This window comes from Gopherus flavomarginatus, chromosome 18 (assembly GCF_025201925.1).
Source record: "Gopherus flavomarginatus isolate rGopFla2 chromosome 18, rGopFla2.mat.asm, whole genome shotgun sequence".
Taxonomy (NCBI): domain Eukaryota; kingdom Metazoa; phylum Chordata; order Testudines; family Testudinidae; genus Gopherus; species Gopherus flavomarginatus.
This window is the reverse complement of record NC_066634.1, coordinates 5,393,074-5,408,655: the sequence shown is the minus strand read 5'-3', so window position 1 is coordinate 5,408,655 and position 15,582 is coordinate 5,393,074. Positions and strand designations below refer to the sequence as shown.

The 15,582-nt window shown below is 59.1% G+C and overlaps 1 protein-coding gene across 1 annotated transcript in view; it reads right to left on the bottom strand.

Annotated features, from left to right (window-relative positions):
- Positions 1-15,582, bottom strand: part of LOC127036922 (immunoglobulin superfamily member 1-like) — a 133,252-nt gene that overhangs the window by 70,201 nt on the left and 47,469 nt on the right. Inside the window, exons 5-7 of the mRNA XM_050928206.1 lie at positions 2,237-2,521; positions 688-978; positions 43-327 (exon numbers count right to left, since the gene is read on the bottom strand). Of these exons, the coding sequence (XP_050784163.1) occupies positions 43-327; positions 688-978; positions 2,237-2,521 (861 nt within the window). The remainder of the gene's footprint in view (positions 1-42; positions 328-687; positions 979-2,236; positions 2,522-15,582) is intronic.

The window sequence follows — 15,582 nt, the reverse complement described above, 5'->3', positions numbered from 1 at the left end:
GGCGTGGGGCTGGGAACGGGGATGCTGAGCCGGGCCCCTCACCTCTCACCACCAGCTCCATGGGGTCGCTGGGGTATGACACGGCAAACGGCTCTGATCTGCTGTGATAGGAGCAGGTGTAGCTCCCGCCAAGATCCCGGTGAACGTTGCTGGTGGAAAACTCAGCCTCCAACCCGTCCGAATCGACAGGTGGGAAATGACGTCCCTCTTTATTCAGCACAAACCGCACGCCCGGGTGCTGCCCCCAACACCGGACGGTCACGGCTGTCCCCAGTGAGACCTCCTCGCCGGGGCTCACGGAGATGCTGGGTTTGGGGTAGCTGGGCTCTGCAGTGGGAAGCAGACAGGCCGTGAGACACAGGCCCCGTCACTCACTCCTGGGGCCCGTCCTCACTGTGCGGCCTCAGTGCGGGGTTGTCATGGACTCTCAGATCCTGCCCGCTCTTGGCCCTGTGGGGTTCATGGGGGGAGCCCCCTTCAGTGAGAGCCCTTCTTGGGGGTCCACCCTCTCTTGGGGGTTAAGCGGCCTCACTGGTGGGTCAGACCTACTGGCCCTGGGGACGGGCTCCTGGATGCCTTTCCACAGGGGCCAGAGTTTCCTCTGAGCCCTGGGCTAACAGCATCTCATCAGGTGCTGAACTTCTGAGGCTGCGGCTGGGAGTGGGGACACTGACCTGGGCCCCTCACCTGCTACCACCAGCTGCACGGTGTCGCTGGGCTGCGAGGAGACGAAGGGCTCTGACCGGGGCCGGTAGCTGCAGCTGTAGCTCCCTCCGTGCTGCCGGCCCACGGTGGGGATGCGGAACTCGGCCCCGGCCCCAGCACGGTCCATGTGTTGTTGCGGGTTCAGGTCTCCAGCCTTGTGCAGGAAGAACCTCACGTCCCGGCGCTGCCCCTGACACCGGATGGTGACGTCTGCCCCTGGGGCGGTAACCGCAGTGGGGCTGAGAGAGATGGAGGGTCTGGGTAAGCTGGGATCTGCGCACAGGAGACAGGCTATGAGAGCCAGACCCAGGTACCCACCCAGCCCCGGCCTCCAGCCGCAGAAGAGAAGAGTGAGGGGGGATTTGATAGCAGCCTTCAACTACCTGCAGGGGGGTTCCAAAGAGGATGGAGCTCAGCTGTTCTCAGTGGTAGCAGATGACAGAACAAGGAGCAATAGTCTCAAGTTGCAGTGGGGGAGGTCTCGGTTGGATATTAGGAAACACTATTTCCCTAGGAGGGTGGTGAAGCACTGGACTGGGTTCCCTAGGAAGGAGGTGGAATCTCCACCCTCATCTTCTGTGATTCCCAGGCACGGGCAGATCCAGGGGCCCCCTGGCAGAGATTCTCTCCCAGGTCCCAGAGTCCCCCTGACCCAGAATCCCGGCCCTGCGAGCTGGGCTCCCAGCCCCACAGACACGGGGCCTCGGCTGCCTTGTTCTTGGGGTCTTCATATGCCATGTGTGGCCCCTGCCTCATTCACTGCGTCCAGTCCCCCAGCACAGAGAGACTCACGAGCTGGTCTCTGGTACCCAGCACAGCAGCGCCTGAGACCCACAGAAGAAAGGAGTCAGTCCCCCGGGTGGTAGTGAGGCATCTTTATCCCCATTCTACAGGGGGGAAACTGAGGCACCAACAGATTCACTTTCCTTAATGAGCTCCCACGCTCAGGGACTGTCTCTTCACTCTGTGTTTATGCAGCGCTATTGAGGGAGCATTTGCAGAGGTCTCCACTATCCGTGGGCATCTTGGTTTATGGTCTCTCGGCCAGAGATCCCCCAAAGTTAAAGCCTCCCTCCCCCGCCCCCCGCAAGGACATTTTTGAAAACCACGATGTGCTCCCATCACACAAAGTCTGTGGCTGCGCCAGGAGCTGGGCCAGATCTCCTGGGTCCCAGCCCAGCGCCATGTCCACCAAGCCACCACTTCTCCTTCAGCACCTGCCTCATTCAGCCTGGGGCAGGGCCTGGAGAACAGAGAGGATGGGATCAGTGAATTAAATAGTGATTCACGGTTCCTACGCACAAAGGGCAGCGTTAAAGTAGCCTCCCTGCCCCGAGTCTCCAGGGGCTGCTGCTCCCCCCTGCCTGGGGAACCCCCCAGTGACTGTCCCTGCTTCCCAGCCAGGCGTCCCCTCTGCGGGGTCAGGGCTCACAGCAGATCCTGGCTCTGAGTGTCCCATTGGCACCAAACCCCCATGAGGATCTGGGTGGGCGTGGGGCTGGGAACGGGGACGCCGAGCCGGGCCCCTCACCTCTCACCACGAGCTCCATGGGGTCGCTGGGGTATGACACGGCGAACGGCTCTGATCTGCTGTGATAGGAGCAGGTGTAGCTCCCGCCAAGATCCCGGTGAACGTTGCTGGTGGAAAACTCAGCCTCCAACCCGTCCGAATCGACAGGTGGGAAATGACGTCCCTCTTTATTCAGCACAAACCACACGCCCGGGTGCTGCCCCCAACACCGGACGGTCACGGCTGTCCCCAGTGAGACCTCCTCGCCGGGGCTCACGGAGATGCTGGGTTTGGGGTAGCTGGGCTCTGCAGTGGGAAGCAGACAGGCCATGAGACACAGGCCCCGTCACTCACTCCTGGGGCCCGTCCTCACCATGCGGCCTCAGTGCGGGGTTGTCATGGACTCACAGATCCTGCCCTGTGGGGTCCATGGGGGGAGCCCCCTTCAGTGAGAGCCCTTCTTGGGGGTCCACCCTCTCTTGGGGGTTAAGCGGTCTCACTGGTGGGTCAGACCTGATGGCTCTGGGGACGGGCTCCTGGATGCCTTTCCACAGGGGCCAGAGTTTCCTCTGAGCCCTGGGCTAACAGCATGAGACACGGAGCAACCCCAGCCCCTGGGGGCCCAGAGCTCTGCTCCCCGGCGGGTGACAGGCCAGGCCAGTCTCCAGGGTCCATTCACTCCCTGGCTTCTCTGCTGGGAGGGCTGGGAGCCAGGACTCCTGGGTTCTGTCCCTGGCTCTGGGAGGGGAGTGGGGTCTAGTGGGGAGAGCGGGGGGGATGGGGGCCAGGACTGCTGGGTTCCGTGCACAGCACCACCACTGACTTGTAGGGGACTGTGCAAGTCTCTACTATACACTGAGGTTTATAACCTTCACCTCCACCCATCACCCCTTAACTGCTGTGTTGCCTGGGAAAGGCCCCCCTGCTCTGCAGCTCCCTCTGGGGGCAGGGATCCCCCCTTCCTGTGCCCCAAATCTCCAGAGCGGGACTCTGAGCTGGGCCCCTCCCTCACCTCCCACAGTGATCTCGACAGGGTCACTGGGATGTGATGAGCGATTCTGATCCCTTGTGGAGCGATAGTCGCAGGTGTAGCTCCCTCCATCTTCCTGGCCAACACTGGGGATGGGAAATTCAGCCACTTTCCCTGCAGGCACCTGCAGGTTCGGGTGTCCAGCTTTACGCAGAACGAACTCCATGCCCAGGTACCGACCCTCACAGCGGATGGTGACGTTTCCCCCGAGTGCCACCACCCTGCTGGGGCTCACCCAGATGGTGGGTTTGGGAAATTCATGCCCTGCTTTCAACAAGAGACAGGAGTTAAACAGGGGAGACACACACACACACCCTGCTTGCCCCTCCACCCCAATTCAGTCCACCCATCATTCGGCCTCTCCAGGAGTCTGTCCCCTACCAGGGTTGGCACTGCCTGCCCATGGGGCTCGGGGGCAGGGGGTTCACCCAGACATAGCTCAGGACCCGGCTACATGAGAGATCACCTGCCTCTCCCTCACCCCACCTGAGGCCAGCCAGGGAGCCTGACCAGTGGGCCCCCTGCAGCTCTGCCCCCCGACCTGGATTTGGAAATAGTCTGTGACCGGCAGGAGTCATGCAAGACCCACCTTTCCCCAGGCCTTGGGAATGGGGTGGGGGGACTGTGAGTGCAGGAGAGGGAGCTGTTGGGGGCGGATCTGGGGGGTTCTCCCCATGGCTGCACTGACCGTGATCGTTTCGGTTCCCCGAGGGGATCTAGAGCCAACGGACAGCCCCTGTTAGCGTTTGCATGAGCTGAAATAAATCCATGTGCCGCCCCCACCCCCGATCCTCACAGCCTGTTGGGAGCAGGACTTTGAACCGGAGGACGTTTCCCATCTGCTTCCTCAGATCCTGGGAGCCAAATTCAGCTCCCAGTTACTCCGGGGAGGGGGAGGGGCACAGAAGAACGGGGCCGGTCTGAGTTCCCAGGGGAAGTTTGGGTTGTTTTTGGGGAAGGTTCACGGCTCAGTTCCTCTTTTCCCCACCCCATGCATCCCTTCCCCAGTCCTTGATGTTACCGTCCTCCCCACAGACGGATACTCACCTCCCCACACCCCACTGTGCCTGGCCAGCCAGCAGCCTGGAGAGGAGACAGCTCATTAGTGACCAGATCCCAGAGCAACTGGGTCCTACACCCTGGTCTCAGATCCCCCCCATGGGCACACGCCCTGGTCTCAGATCCTCCACCCTATGGGCACACGCCCTGGTCTCAGATCCTCCACCCTATGGGCACGCGCCCTGGTCTCAGATCCCCCCTCATGGGCCCATACCCTGGTCCCAAATCCCCTCCACGGGTACATGCCCTGGTCTCAGACCCCCCCCCCCCCCAGGCACATGCCCTGGCTGTCTCCGATACCCACCGAGGAGGAGGACAGTGAGAGCAGACGCCATGACGGGGGCAGTGGGGGCCCCTCAGCGCTGCCACCAACGCCCCGGTGTTGAGCTCCACTGAGTCTGAGGCCCGAGTGCGAGCAGAATGAGGAACTGCGCCGTGATTAGCTCAGCCCCTTTGTTCCCATCAGATGGTTTCAATCTCAGCACTCTCCGGGGCAAATCTACCGTGCTCAGAGCAAAGCCAGCTCCCTGCTATGCCCAGCAACCCACATCCCCTCCTGCAGCTGCCTGATGTCCCCCCTCCCGCCACCCCATCACCTCCCAGCCCCACATGGGAACTGCCCAGTCTGGGGATCAGCTGGGAACAGGGCAATCTCTGGAGATGTCAAGAGATGCCCAGGTTGCCCCAACCTTTTCCAACAGATCCATCCAGCCTCCCTGGAGCAGCAGCTCAGAGCAGAGGAGGGATCCCCACCCCCCACTGAGTGACCCTCTCCCATGGAGCGGGGCAGAGATTCCTTCCTGACCCAGCTGGACCCAGCGCCTGCCCTGGAGCATGAGGGTGGAGGAGTCTGGTCAAACTCCTTCCCAGGTAGTGTCGCTGCAGATGCCGTTCTTAGCTCAGTGATGTGGCACAGAGACAGGACAGAGGGGTGGGGATTGTGGTTTATGGCCCCCGTGAGCAGATCTAAATGTAGATCCTGAGTTGTTAAAGGAGCAGCTGACAAAACCAGCGCTCAATTGGTGTTTGTGCTACTGCGAGTGAAACTCTGTGTGAACCTGATGCCCGGCACCTTCATTGTTATAAATCCTGGCTCTGGGAGGGGAATGGGGTCTAGTGATTGGGGTAGGGGTGGCTGGGAGCCAGGACTCCTGAGTTCTCTCCTTGGCTCTGGTTGGGGGGTGGGGTCTGGTGTATAGAGAAAAGGACACAGATTAGCACCAGCCCCCCAGAGGTGAAAGGTCCCTTGACTCTTCCCAAGCCCATCCCTGGGGCAGTGGGTCCAGCCACACAACTCAGGTCCCTGGGCAAAGCTCACCTTGGATGCTGTGAAAAAGATGGGGCGGGGAGGGGGCAGCCGACCAGCCCCCAAGAAAGAGAAGGGGGCAAGAATATGGGGACAGAGCTCAAGAGTCCCCCCCCTCGGCAGATGATCCAGCTCTGGCTCTCCAGCTCGTTTGCCCTTCACCTCCTACCCCCGACATTCACGCATTGGGCCCCTCCTCTCCCTGTCCTGCTTTCCATCCCCCCAAATCCCCCCCTGTCCCATGTCTCCTGATGGTCCCATTCACCCCACCCCGTTTTGCCCTTTGGCCTATGTCTGCTCCCACATACATGTCCCCTCGCCCTGTCCCATGTCCCCTCATCTCCCTGTCCCCCCCTTTCTGCCCCCTGCCCTGTAGTTCCCTCACATCCCCACCAGTTCTGCCCCATCCCATGTCCCTTCACCCCCCACTTGTGTCCCCTCATGTCCCCTGTCCCCGACCCTGTTGTACCCACCCCATCTCCTATCCCCTCACATCCCCCCAACCTCCCTCAGGGAATGTGGGGCAGAAGGGGGTGTGGGGCATTCTGGGGGCAGGAGATCAAGGGGAAAAAAATGGGGGACCCAGGACTGAGGGGGCAGAAGCAGGATGGGGGTATTGAGGGGGGAACCTGCCAAGGGGTGGAAATGGCAGCTTCCTCCTGGGGGGCACTGTTTGCCCCCTCCCCGTCATGCCCCCCCAAAATCCTATCCCCTGGTTCTGACATCTGGGGGGAGCCTGTCAGCCCTCAAACTCCTGTCCCCCATTCTGACCCCTCTCCCCTCCGCCCCCGCTCCTGACACCCTCAACCTACTTCCCTCAAACTCCCAGCTCCCCCGAATTGGCTCCGCCAAATCACCTGCCATGGGGGGCGCCCAGAAGAGCTGGCGGCAAAATCACTTTAGGCCCTGGAGACGCAATAAAGAGTCGAAGGTGCGAACACGCTCCAGCCCCTGCCCCACACTGAACAGGGTTAAACACGGGCCGGGGGCGGGGTCCAGAGCCTGCAGCCTGCTCAGCCCCACGGCAAACCCCCACTTGACCCCTGGGACCGGCTGTTACAGACCCAGCAGAGCAGGAACCGGGGGAGCCGTGGCAGGCGCCGTGTGAAACGAAGGGTTTGTTCCAGCCCTGGCCCCATTCGCTGGAGCGAGTCTCTAGCTGGAAAATCGCCCGGATTTGGGCGACTCCCCACTGGCCCCGGAGACGCTAGTGACTGTCCTGGGGGGGGGGGGGGGCAGAGTTGCCGGCAGAGCCGGGCTGGAGCCGACGTCATCACGGCTGCTGTTAAAGTCCGACCCCGTTTCCTCCTAGGTTGGGGGTTCAGCCGGGGGAAGGGCAATGGTGTCAGGGTCCCTCTCTCCAGCCGCTGTGCTCAGGACGTCTCCATGGAGCAGTGTGTGGATGGCCCGGTGGGCCCAGGAGACGGGAGGTGGTAGCCACGGTGGTGAAGCGAGTCTCTTTCTTGAAGGCTCCAAAGGGTGGTGAGTGGCACAGCCCATCACCGCAATATTTTATGCACCAATGAGACCTCGTTTCCAACACCCCAATTTTGAGTCACACATTTCTGCTCCCCGACTTCTCCCGTGTCCCAGGAGGGCCCCAGCCCGGCCCGTGGAGTCTGTCCAGCGGCCGGTCAGGTTGGATTAATCCCGTCTTTCTGTCTCGCCAACTTTCCCCCCAACGTTCATTCGTCCAGGTTCTCGTGACGCTGCCTGAACTTCTCACTCACCTTCGTCGGCTGAACCCACCACGAGGGGACATTTGGAGGCTCCAGGATCACAGCCACCCCCTGGGGTAGGGAGATTTGGGGGTCAGGGGAGCAAGAAGCTCTGAGGGTTTATAAAATAGAAATACAGGGCGGGGGAGGTCTAGGGAAAAAGTGGGGAGAGAAAAGGGGCTGGGGGACCCCGCTGCAGAGAGAGGAGGGGGACGGACACCGGTGGGGGGGGGACACTAAGTGCTATTATTCTACCACCACACAAAATGCAGCGTCCCAGCTCCCCACTGACAGCCCCAGGCAGAGACCAGCCCGGCAGGGCCAGCGAGTGGCATCCAGCGCTGTCCAGGGGCTGCCCCGCGAGGAGCCCAATGAGCCCAGCACAGGGCAGTTCCTCTAACTGGCTCTGCAGAGGCTGGTGCTCATGGGGCTAGGGGTTCAATCCTGGGGTGCCACTGTCAGGTCAGGAGCTGTTTTGGGGAGTGACTTCTCCGAGGCAGGGGTGTTTGGGAGCAAGAGGTTTGTGCTGGTGCCTCAGCCCCCCGAGGGGAAGCAGCTCGTCCCTGGGGAGATTCTCTTCTCCGTACAGCCGGATCCAGGCTCCTGGGGGTGCAGAGATATAGCGGGTTAGAGGGGCCTGTGTCGCCCTGGGCCCAGCCCCTGGGGGGAGCAAGGGGCACAGAAGGGGGGGTCACCTCACCTAGGACACCTCCCTTGGGCGGCTGTAACACGTCTCAGCCAGGATCAGCCCCAGGATGAGCAGGACCACGGCGCTCAGCGCCAGGCCTGCGATGTTGGCATTGGTGAAATCCAGGTGCCCCAGGGGGGGCTGCTGTGGGGGGAAGGGAAGAGTCACTCGGTGGCTCAGACGGGGAGATCAGCAGCTCGAGCCGCCCTGGGAGCGGAGCCCCCAACCCCGTCTGGCATGTCTGGCCTGGCCTCCTCTGGGGTCTCCCAGGTGCTGCAGCTCTAGGGCATCCCCTATTGCCAGGGGGACGTCATGGGGCCTAGGGAAGGCAGCAACCCTAGGCCCCGTGCTGCCTGGGCGGGTGGGAGCCGGTGCCACTCCAGGCTGGGTCAGGTTGGTTCCCTCTGTGGGAATAGAACCAGTGTCCTTCGGGGTGGTGGGAGAGGCTGAAATAGTGACTCAAGGATTGCCCCATCCCCAACTCCAACTCCAACTCAGCATCGAGCCTCACTGTTGTCCCCAGGGGTAGGGGGATTTTAGTGACTGGGGAGCAGGGACCCCCTTCCCTCACTGGGGGGGGCTCACTTCCTCCTGTTTCCCTGAAGCAGAGACAGGCCAGGAGGTGCCATTCACACCTGGAGTCACTGTGGAGCAGGTCTGGGTGCAGCTGTTCCTATGTCAGAGGAGGAACGTCCCTGTGTCTATAAAGCTACAGGGGAGCTTGTCTGCCAACCGGGGCTTTTATCAAACCAGGGGGTGCTAACAGGGCTGGCGCTTCCATTTAGGCGGCCTAGGCAATCGCCTAGGGCGCCAGGATTATTGGGGGGCGGCATTTTGCCGGCGAGGGGCGGCAGGCGGCTCCGGTTGACCTGCCGCAGTCGTGCCTGCGGACGGTCCACTACTCCCGCGGCTCCAGTGGATCTCCCACAGGCATGACTGTGGCAGGTCCACTGGAGCTGCGGGACCAGTGCACGGGGTGGAGAAATGGCCGTGTGCCTAGGGCGCTAAAAATACTAGTGCTGGTCCTGGGTGCTAATTTTGACAGCCTAGACTCGCTCTGAGATCACCGGGAGGGTTGGGAACCACACGGGATTCATCATTTCGGGTCCAGTTTTCATGTAGACAAGGCTCACTTTGTGGATGGGAAATTCAACCACATCCCCAGCAGAATCTGTCACGTGTTGTGTGTCTGGGTTTCCAGCTTTACTCAGAAGGACCCTTGCTCCCCGTTGACACACACACCGGATGGTCACAGCTCTCCCGGGCGACCCTGCCGCTGGGGAGCAGGGAGATGTTGGGTTTGGGGTAGCTGGGCTCAGCAGGCAGGAGGAGACAGGCTGTGAGACACAGACCCCAGAACGGTCACTGTGCCCCGTCCCCACAGCCTGGCACCCGTGAAGAGGCCGATACAGAGGCCTGCAGGGAGACTCTCCTGGATGCTTTTCCCCTGAATCCAAGACCGAGGGAGCTGGGCTAGTGACACAAGAGACTCGGGGTCCCCCACCCCTCAGCAGGGCAACGGCGCGGATCCATCTGCAAGGAGCCCATGGAGGGGTGGCTGAGGCAGGGCAAGGAGAGGCCGAAGGGACCTAATTGCCTTTTCTCTCCATAGCTGGGGAAGGAGAAATCAGTTCAGTGGGGAATGATCACAAGTGAATCAGAGTTCGCTGGTTTAGGAGGAACTGCTGGGTAGGGTCACAGTGGGAACTCTTGCTGACCTTAACTGAACAGGAGCTACCATCGGCTGAATTAAACCAACTTCTTGAGCAACAATTTACATTCATGGAGCACCAGGAGCTGGAATTCGAACGTACAAGGCACTAGGCCAGAATCCACCGCTCTACGGTCCCTTCACAGCTTCTCTGTTTTCAGGCTTGGCACGCCCCGAGTTCAGAGGACAACGTTTTAGGATGCTTCGTTATATCTTGATTGAACCATCTTCCTGTGATGTCATTGTTTGCTGTTCTGAGTTCCAGCTCATATAACTACAACTATTCCTCTATGCCATGGGTTGGCTTCTTAACTGAACAACCATCCCTCCGCTGCTTTCTGGTGTAGGCACAGTCCCTTCCTTCTCTGGCAATCTCTCTCTTCCTGGCGCTGCACCTGAAGGTGCTGGTGCATTACTTTCGCTACAGCTCACTTCCTGCTCATTTCCTCAGCCCGTTTCTCTGCTCACTGCTGATTTCCATCACGTTTCATTCGTGCTTTACGTCCGTTGCAGTTTTGTAACAATTTCTTAGGTAACTTGGAGACTCTTTCATTGTTTTTCCCTATTGTTTCACTGAAAGGTTCTTCCTGTAACTTTTCCCCCTCATGCCTCTGTCTTTCCTCTGTCTGCCTCCTCCTGTTCCCGGCGCCCGCCATCTCTGTCCCTTCTGAACCAGACTTTCTCCCTGCCAGCTCCGTACCCAGCACCTTTCAAAGACACAGCTCGGCCACCAGGGTCCCTTTCCACTGGCTCCCTGCTTGCTGGGTCCCTTCATTTCTGGTGCGGGTTATTACCTCATGTCATGGACTCACAGGTCATGCCCACTCTTGGCCCCGTGGGGAGTGGGTCCACTCACTCTTGGGGGTTTAGCCCCTTGGCCTCCTGGAACCGCACCTCTCTTAGCCTTAGCACGTCTGTCTCTCAATGTGAGACCCTCAGGGAGTCCACGCGCTCTTGACCTCCAGGTCCTCCACTCCCAGAGGGAATAATACAACCCTGTTCTCTAGCCCGGAGCGACTCCCAGCCAGTGTAAAACAGGAGAGTTTATTGAGCATCTGAACCCAGCATAGGAAACTCTCAGGGCCTCAGACCTGGCCTCCCTCAGCATAGCACATCCCAGTCTCCCTGCATCCAGGTGGGCTCTGCCTGATCCCCCTCTCCAGCCCAGAGACCCTGATATCACCAGCCCCAACAGCTCCTCCTCTGTCCTTTATCTTCGTCCCAGGTAAACAGGTCACTGGGGCCCTCTCCCTTCCATCTTTTGTTCTCCGCTGGCTGGAACCGGCTGGTCAGGTCACTGGGGTCCTCTCTTCGCAGCCCATGGTCCTCCCACTGGCCAGAAGCAGCTGACTGCCAAGCTGGGTGGGCCTCTTAGTCTCTAGGACACAAGTTTGGGTTCCCCATCTCCAGGCCATTGTCTGGGAGTCCCAATTGCTAGGCGAGGTCACACCCGGTCCTCTGCACCAACAATACTCTCCCACCACCTTGTTAAACATGCAGCACACAAGGAAACTGAGGCACATACTATTTATGTAAAACACTGCAAAAAAACCCCACTTCGTCACACCTCGCTGGCTGCTGGTGTCTCTCCCCTAGCACTTGGCAGCCTCCCTCCAAACTCTACCTACCAGCTGTTTCTGCAGGAAGGTATCCGGGGTGTGAAGGGAGCTGCGCCCTGCTGTACCCTGCAGTTTTCTTTCTCCTCCACTCAAAAAAAAACCCCCCATGCTGTTCTGGGCTCGAGCTCCCCACACTTCAGCTGCCTGGGAATCCTTGGGGTTCTCCCCGCAGCAGCTGTTTCCAGGCTGCTTCTGAGCAGCCAACGTGTGCAGCTCCCACTGCCCTTTACCCCGACAGCCCCCAGCCCAGGTGGGCATCACACAGCTGGCCCTGGAAGGCAGTCATAGGCTGGGGGCGGGACCCGCTGGGCAGCCCCTGGCCCCAACTCCTCTGTGCATCCCCAGAGTGGGGGCAGTCAGGGGAGCATCCCCCTGGAAGAGCCCCCTGCTCTGCAGCTCCCCCTGGGGGCAGGGATCCCCCCCTCCCTCAACCCTGAATCTCCAGCAGCTGAGAACCCCCCAGTGAACTAGTACCTGCTCCCCGGGTTGCCCCCCCCCCCATCCGATCCACCAACCCCAACTCTATGAGAGGGGAGCCCTGCACCCCAGCACTCGTCCTGTCTCCCCTCACCTCACGCCCCTCCTGTCACCCCTCTGCTCTCCACCACTCCCCTCTCTCCTCCTATCTCCCCTCTGCCCCTCCAGTCGCTCCTCCAACCCCCACCCTTCCAGTCCCCCACACTGTCCTGTCTCCTCTCAAACCTCTGCCTCCTACCCCCATCCCATGTACCCTCCAACCCCCTGTCTCGGATTCCCAGGTTCCGGGCTCTATTGGCTCCGTACGGCCCCTGAGAGATCCCCCTTTGGTGTGACAGCTCCCCACCCCCGGGGGTGCACTTGCTCTCCAGGGTTAGGTTCTCTGGTCCCACCACCTCCTGGGGCTGCACCCCTGAGCCTGCAGCCTGCCTGGCTCCCTCCAGGAGCCCCCTCAGGGTGTCCCCTCACTGGCCCCCCAGGGCCGCCACCCCCAGAGGGAGCGACACCCCCAATCTCCAGCCTGCAGGGACTCTCAGCCAGCGTTAAACAGGAGGGTTTATTGTACAGCTGAGTGGTGTGGGCTGGGAGGGTTTGTGGTTTCCAGCCCCTGTGACGGGGGGGTACGTTGGGGTAAATTTAGATCCTGAGTGATTAAAGGAGCAGCCAATAAAACCACGAAAGGGGAAGTTTGCCCAGAGTGGGCACCCACTTCCTGTTTCTGCTACTGTCAGTGAAACTCTGGTAAACCTGATGCCCGGTGTGACATTATTGATATAAACTGGGACCATATAGAACATGGTTTGCAACCAAGGTCCTGTAGTGGCACCAAATCCTATGTGAAGGGGGTCATATAAGGTGTCTAAGGCCAGGTTATGGGTTGCTGGTTATGATTATGCTGTCTGTATGTCTGTATCATTATGTAGTTGAAGTTATGAGTATTGGCTCTATACTGTCTGTATTTCAAATTGGTGCTGCAGTTCTGGGAAACACCCCAGACAAGTTGGTGTCAGCTCTGCTTAGCCTGCTTGATGGCCCATTAAGGACCATCAGCTACACAATTGAGCCATTGAAAGGAGGCAGATACACCTTGTAACTCAGCAAAGTATGCAGGGACTTGCCCATGTGACTCCAAACTCCATTTTGCTGTAATTTTCCACAGTAAGAACAAAGAGGTTCTTACACCTGGAAGTGCCTATATAAGGCTGATGCCTCATCTCCATCTTGTCTTCAATCCTGCTTCTTACCTCTGGAGGGACATTGCTACAAGCTAAAGCTCTACACGAGGGACTGATGACCCATCCCAGCAGGGGATCTTCCAGAGACTTGATTTGAACCTGCAGTTTACTCCATCACTGCTACAAGCCTGAACTAAGAACTTTGCCATTACTGTATGGAATTGATTCCATTTAACCAATTCTAGCTCTCATCTCTCTCTTTTTCCTTTTATGAATAAACCTTTAGATTTTAGATTCTAAAGGATTGGCAACAGCGTGATTTGGGGGTAAGATCTGATGAGTATATTGACCTGGGTCTGGGGCTTGGTCCTTTCGGATCAAGAGAACCTTTTTCTTTTACTAGGGTGTTGGTTTTCATAACCATTCATCCCCAGGACAGGTGGCACTAGTGGTGATACTGGGAGACTGGAGTGTCTAAGGAAATTGCTTGTGTGACTTGTGGTTAGCCAATGGGGTGAAACCGAAGTCATTTTTGTCTGGCTGGTTTGGTTTGCCTTAGAGGTGGAAAAACCCCAGCCTAGAGCTGTAACTGCCCTGTTTGAGCAATTGGTCTTGAACTGGCACTCTCAGTTGGGTCCCGCCAGAACCGCATCGTCACACCCGGCCCCTACCCTGTTATACAGCCCGGCTCTGAGAGGGGAGTGGGACGGGGGGCTGTGGGGTGCCGGGGGGAGCAGTTTGTGGTTTTGCGTTTGTTACAAATATGGAGATTAACAGGATGCAAAATAACAAACAGCCACCATGGCACATCCCCTCCCCCTCCCAGTGCTGAGTCCCCCCACCTCCCCCGACCTCCCACATGTGGGTCTGGGCAGGCAGAGGGACAGCAGCTCGATGGGATGGGACTGCAGTTGGGGGAGGGCAGCCTAGGGCATCTCCCCTAAATCTTCCCTGGAAGCAGAGATCTCAGGTCTAGCGCTGCAGGGGTGTGAATCTGTCACCCCCTAGGGGTCAGTGCCCCATGGCTGTGGGGGGCTCTTGATTGCAGTGTACGCACTGGGCTGGGGCCAGCCCCCCCCCTCTTGCCCTGCAACGCCCGGCCATCTAGCTTGGCCTAGGTGAGTCCGTTGGCACCAGGGTCGGGCTCCTGGGGCTGGGAGGGGACAGAGTCACTGGGTTGTGCGTATGTGTGTGGATGCCCATGAAATATCAGAGCCATGAGGGCAGCCACCCGCGCTGCCCACCCATCCCCACTGCCAGCTCCCCCCACCCCCCTATCTGGTCATCCAGCAGGCCAGGCCTTGCTCACGCCTGTGAGTCTCATGGCACCACCTCTACCTGTGGGGCTGGGCACTAGCTGTTACTGACATACCCAGACCTGGCAATTTTCAGCCTATTTATACACTTCTTTCATATTCTGTTATTGAATGTGTGTCTATCATTAGCATCTCAACAACGGGGCAATCATTATCAAAATAGTAATGAAATAGCTCATTACACGAGCATGAATTACCATGTGTTAAAATCATCACACTCAGCTACAAGCTGTCCTCACCACAGCCCAGTGTAAAGACATTATGTTCGCGCTGAGTTTCACATCTTGCTCCCCTTCCTGATGTTTCCCCCTTCTTGCTTCCCACCCATGTCCCTTTTCCATCTCTCTCATCTCCCCACCGCCTGGTGGCTCTGTCTAGTGCCTGCTCCCACCTACACACTCAAAGTGGCAGAGGTTTCCCCCTCCTTGGGCGGGAAGGTTGCCTAGTGGTTAAGGCACAGGCCTCAGGCTCAGGTGTTGTGGGTTTGATTCTCTGCTCTGCCACAGACTCGCTGCTTAGCCTTGGGAAAGTCACTTCGCCTCTGTGTGCCCTAAATCCCACCTGCCAAATGGAGCTAATGCTGACCCTGCCTCCTAGGCTAAATCCACTCATGGCTGGGTGATGATGGGGGAAATGGAGATACCAAGGTGGGTAGATTTGGTCTGAATTTCTCCACAACCTGAGAGTTAGGGCCAGCTCCGCAGGGGGATGGGAAAGAGAGAGAGGGGGGCTCTGGCCAGATCTGCAGAGAGTGGGGTCAGGGCTTCAGCCCAGCAGCTTCTGCCACTAGAGTGGGTGGGGCTCCTGAGCTGGGGACTTCAGCCCCCCCATCTTCTGCCAAGGTCCCCCTTCCCAGCATGGCTCCTACTAGGGTCCAGGGCTTCTCCTCCCCCTAATCCACCACTGCACTAGGGTGACCAGACAGCAAGTGTGAAAAATCGGGGGGGAGGGCGTTAATAGGAGCCTATATAAGAAAATGACTCAAAAATTGGGACTGTCCCTATAAAATCAGGACATCTGGTCACCCTACACTGCACCCAGCCCTAGTCTAGCTGGGCTCCCTTGGGTCACCAGATCAGGAGTCGAGCCTGGCTGGCAGGGAGCCACCACACAGCTGGACACCATGGCCATCAGCCAAGAGGTGTGGGGCACCCGCAGGTAAGCAGGGGCTGGCTGTGCTGCTGCTGATAGCCCCACGCTCCCACCCACACCTCACCCTGAGGCTTTTTCTTCTGTGAGAGTTTTCAGAGTCACAGCTGTGTTGGTCT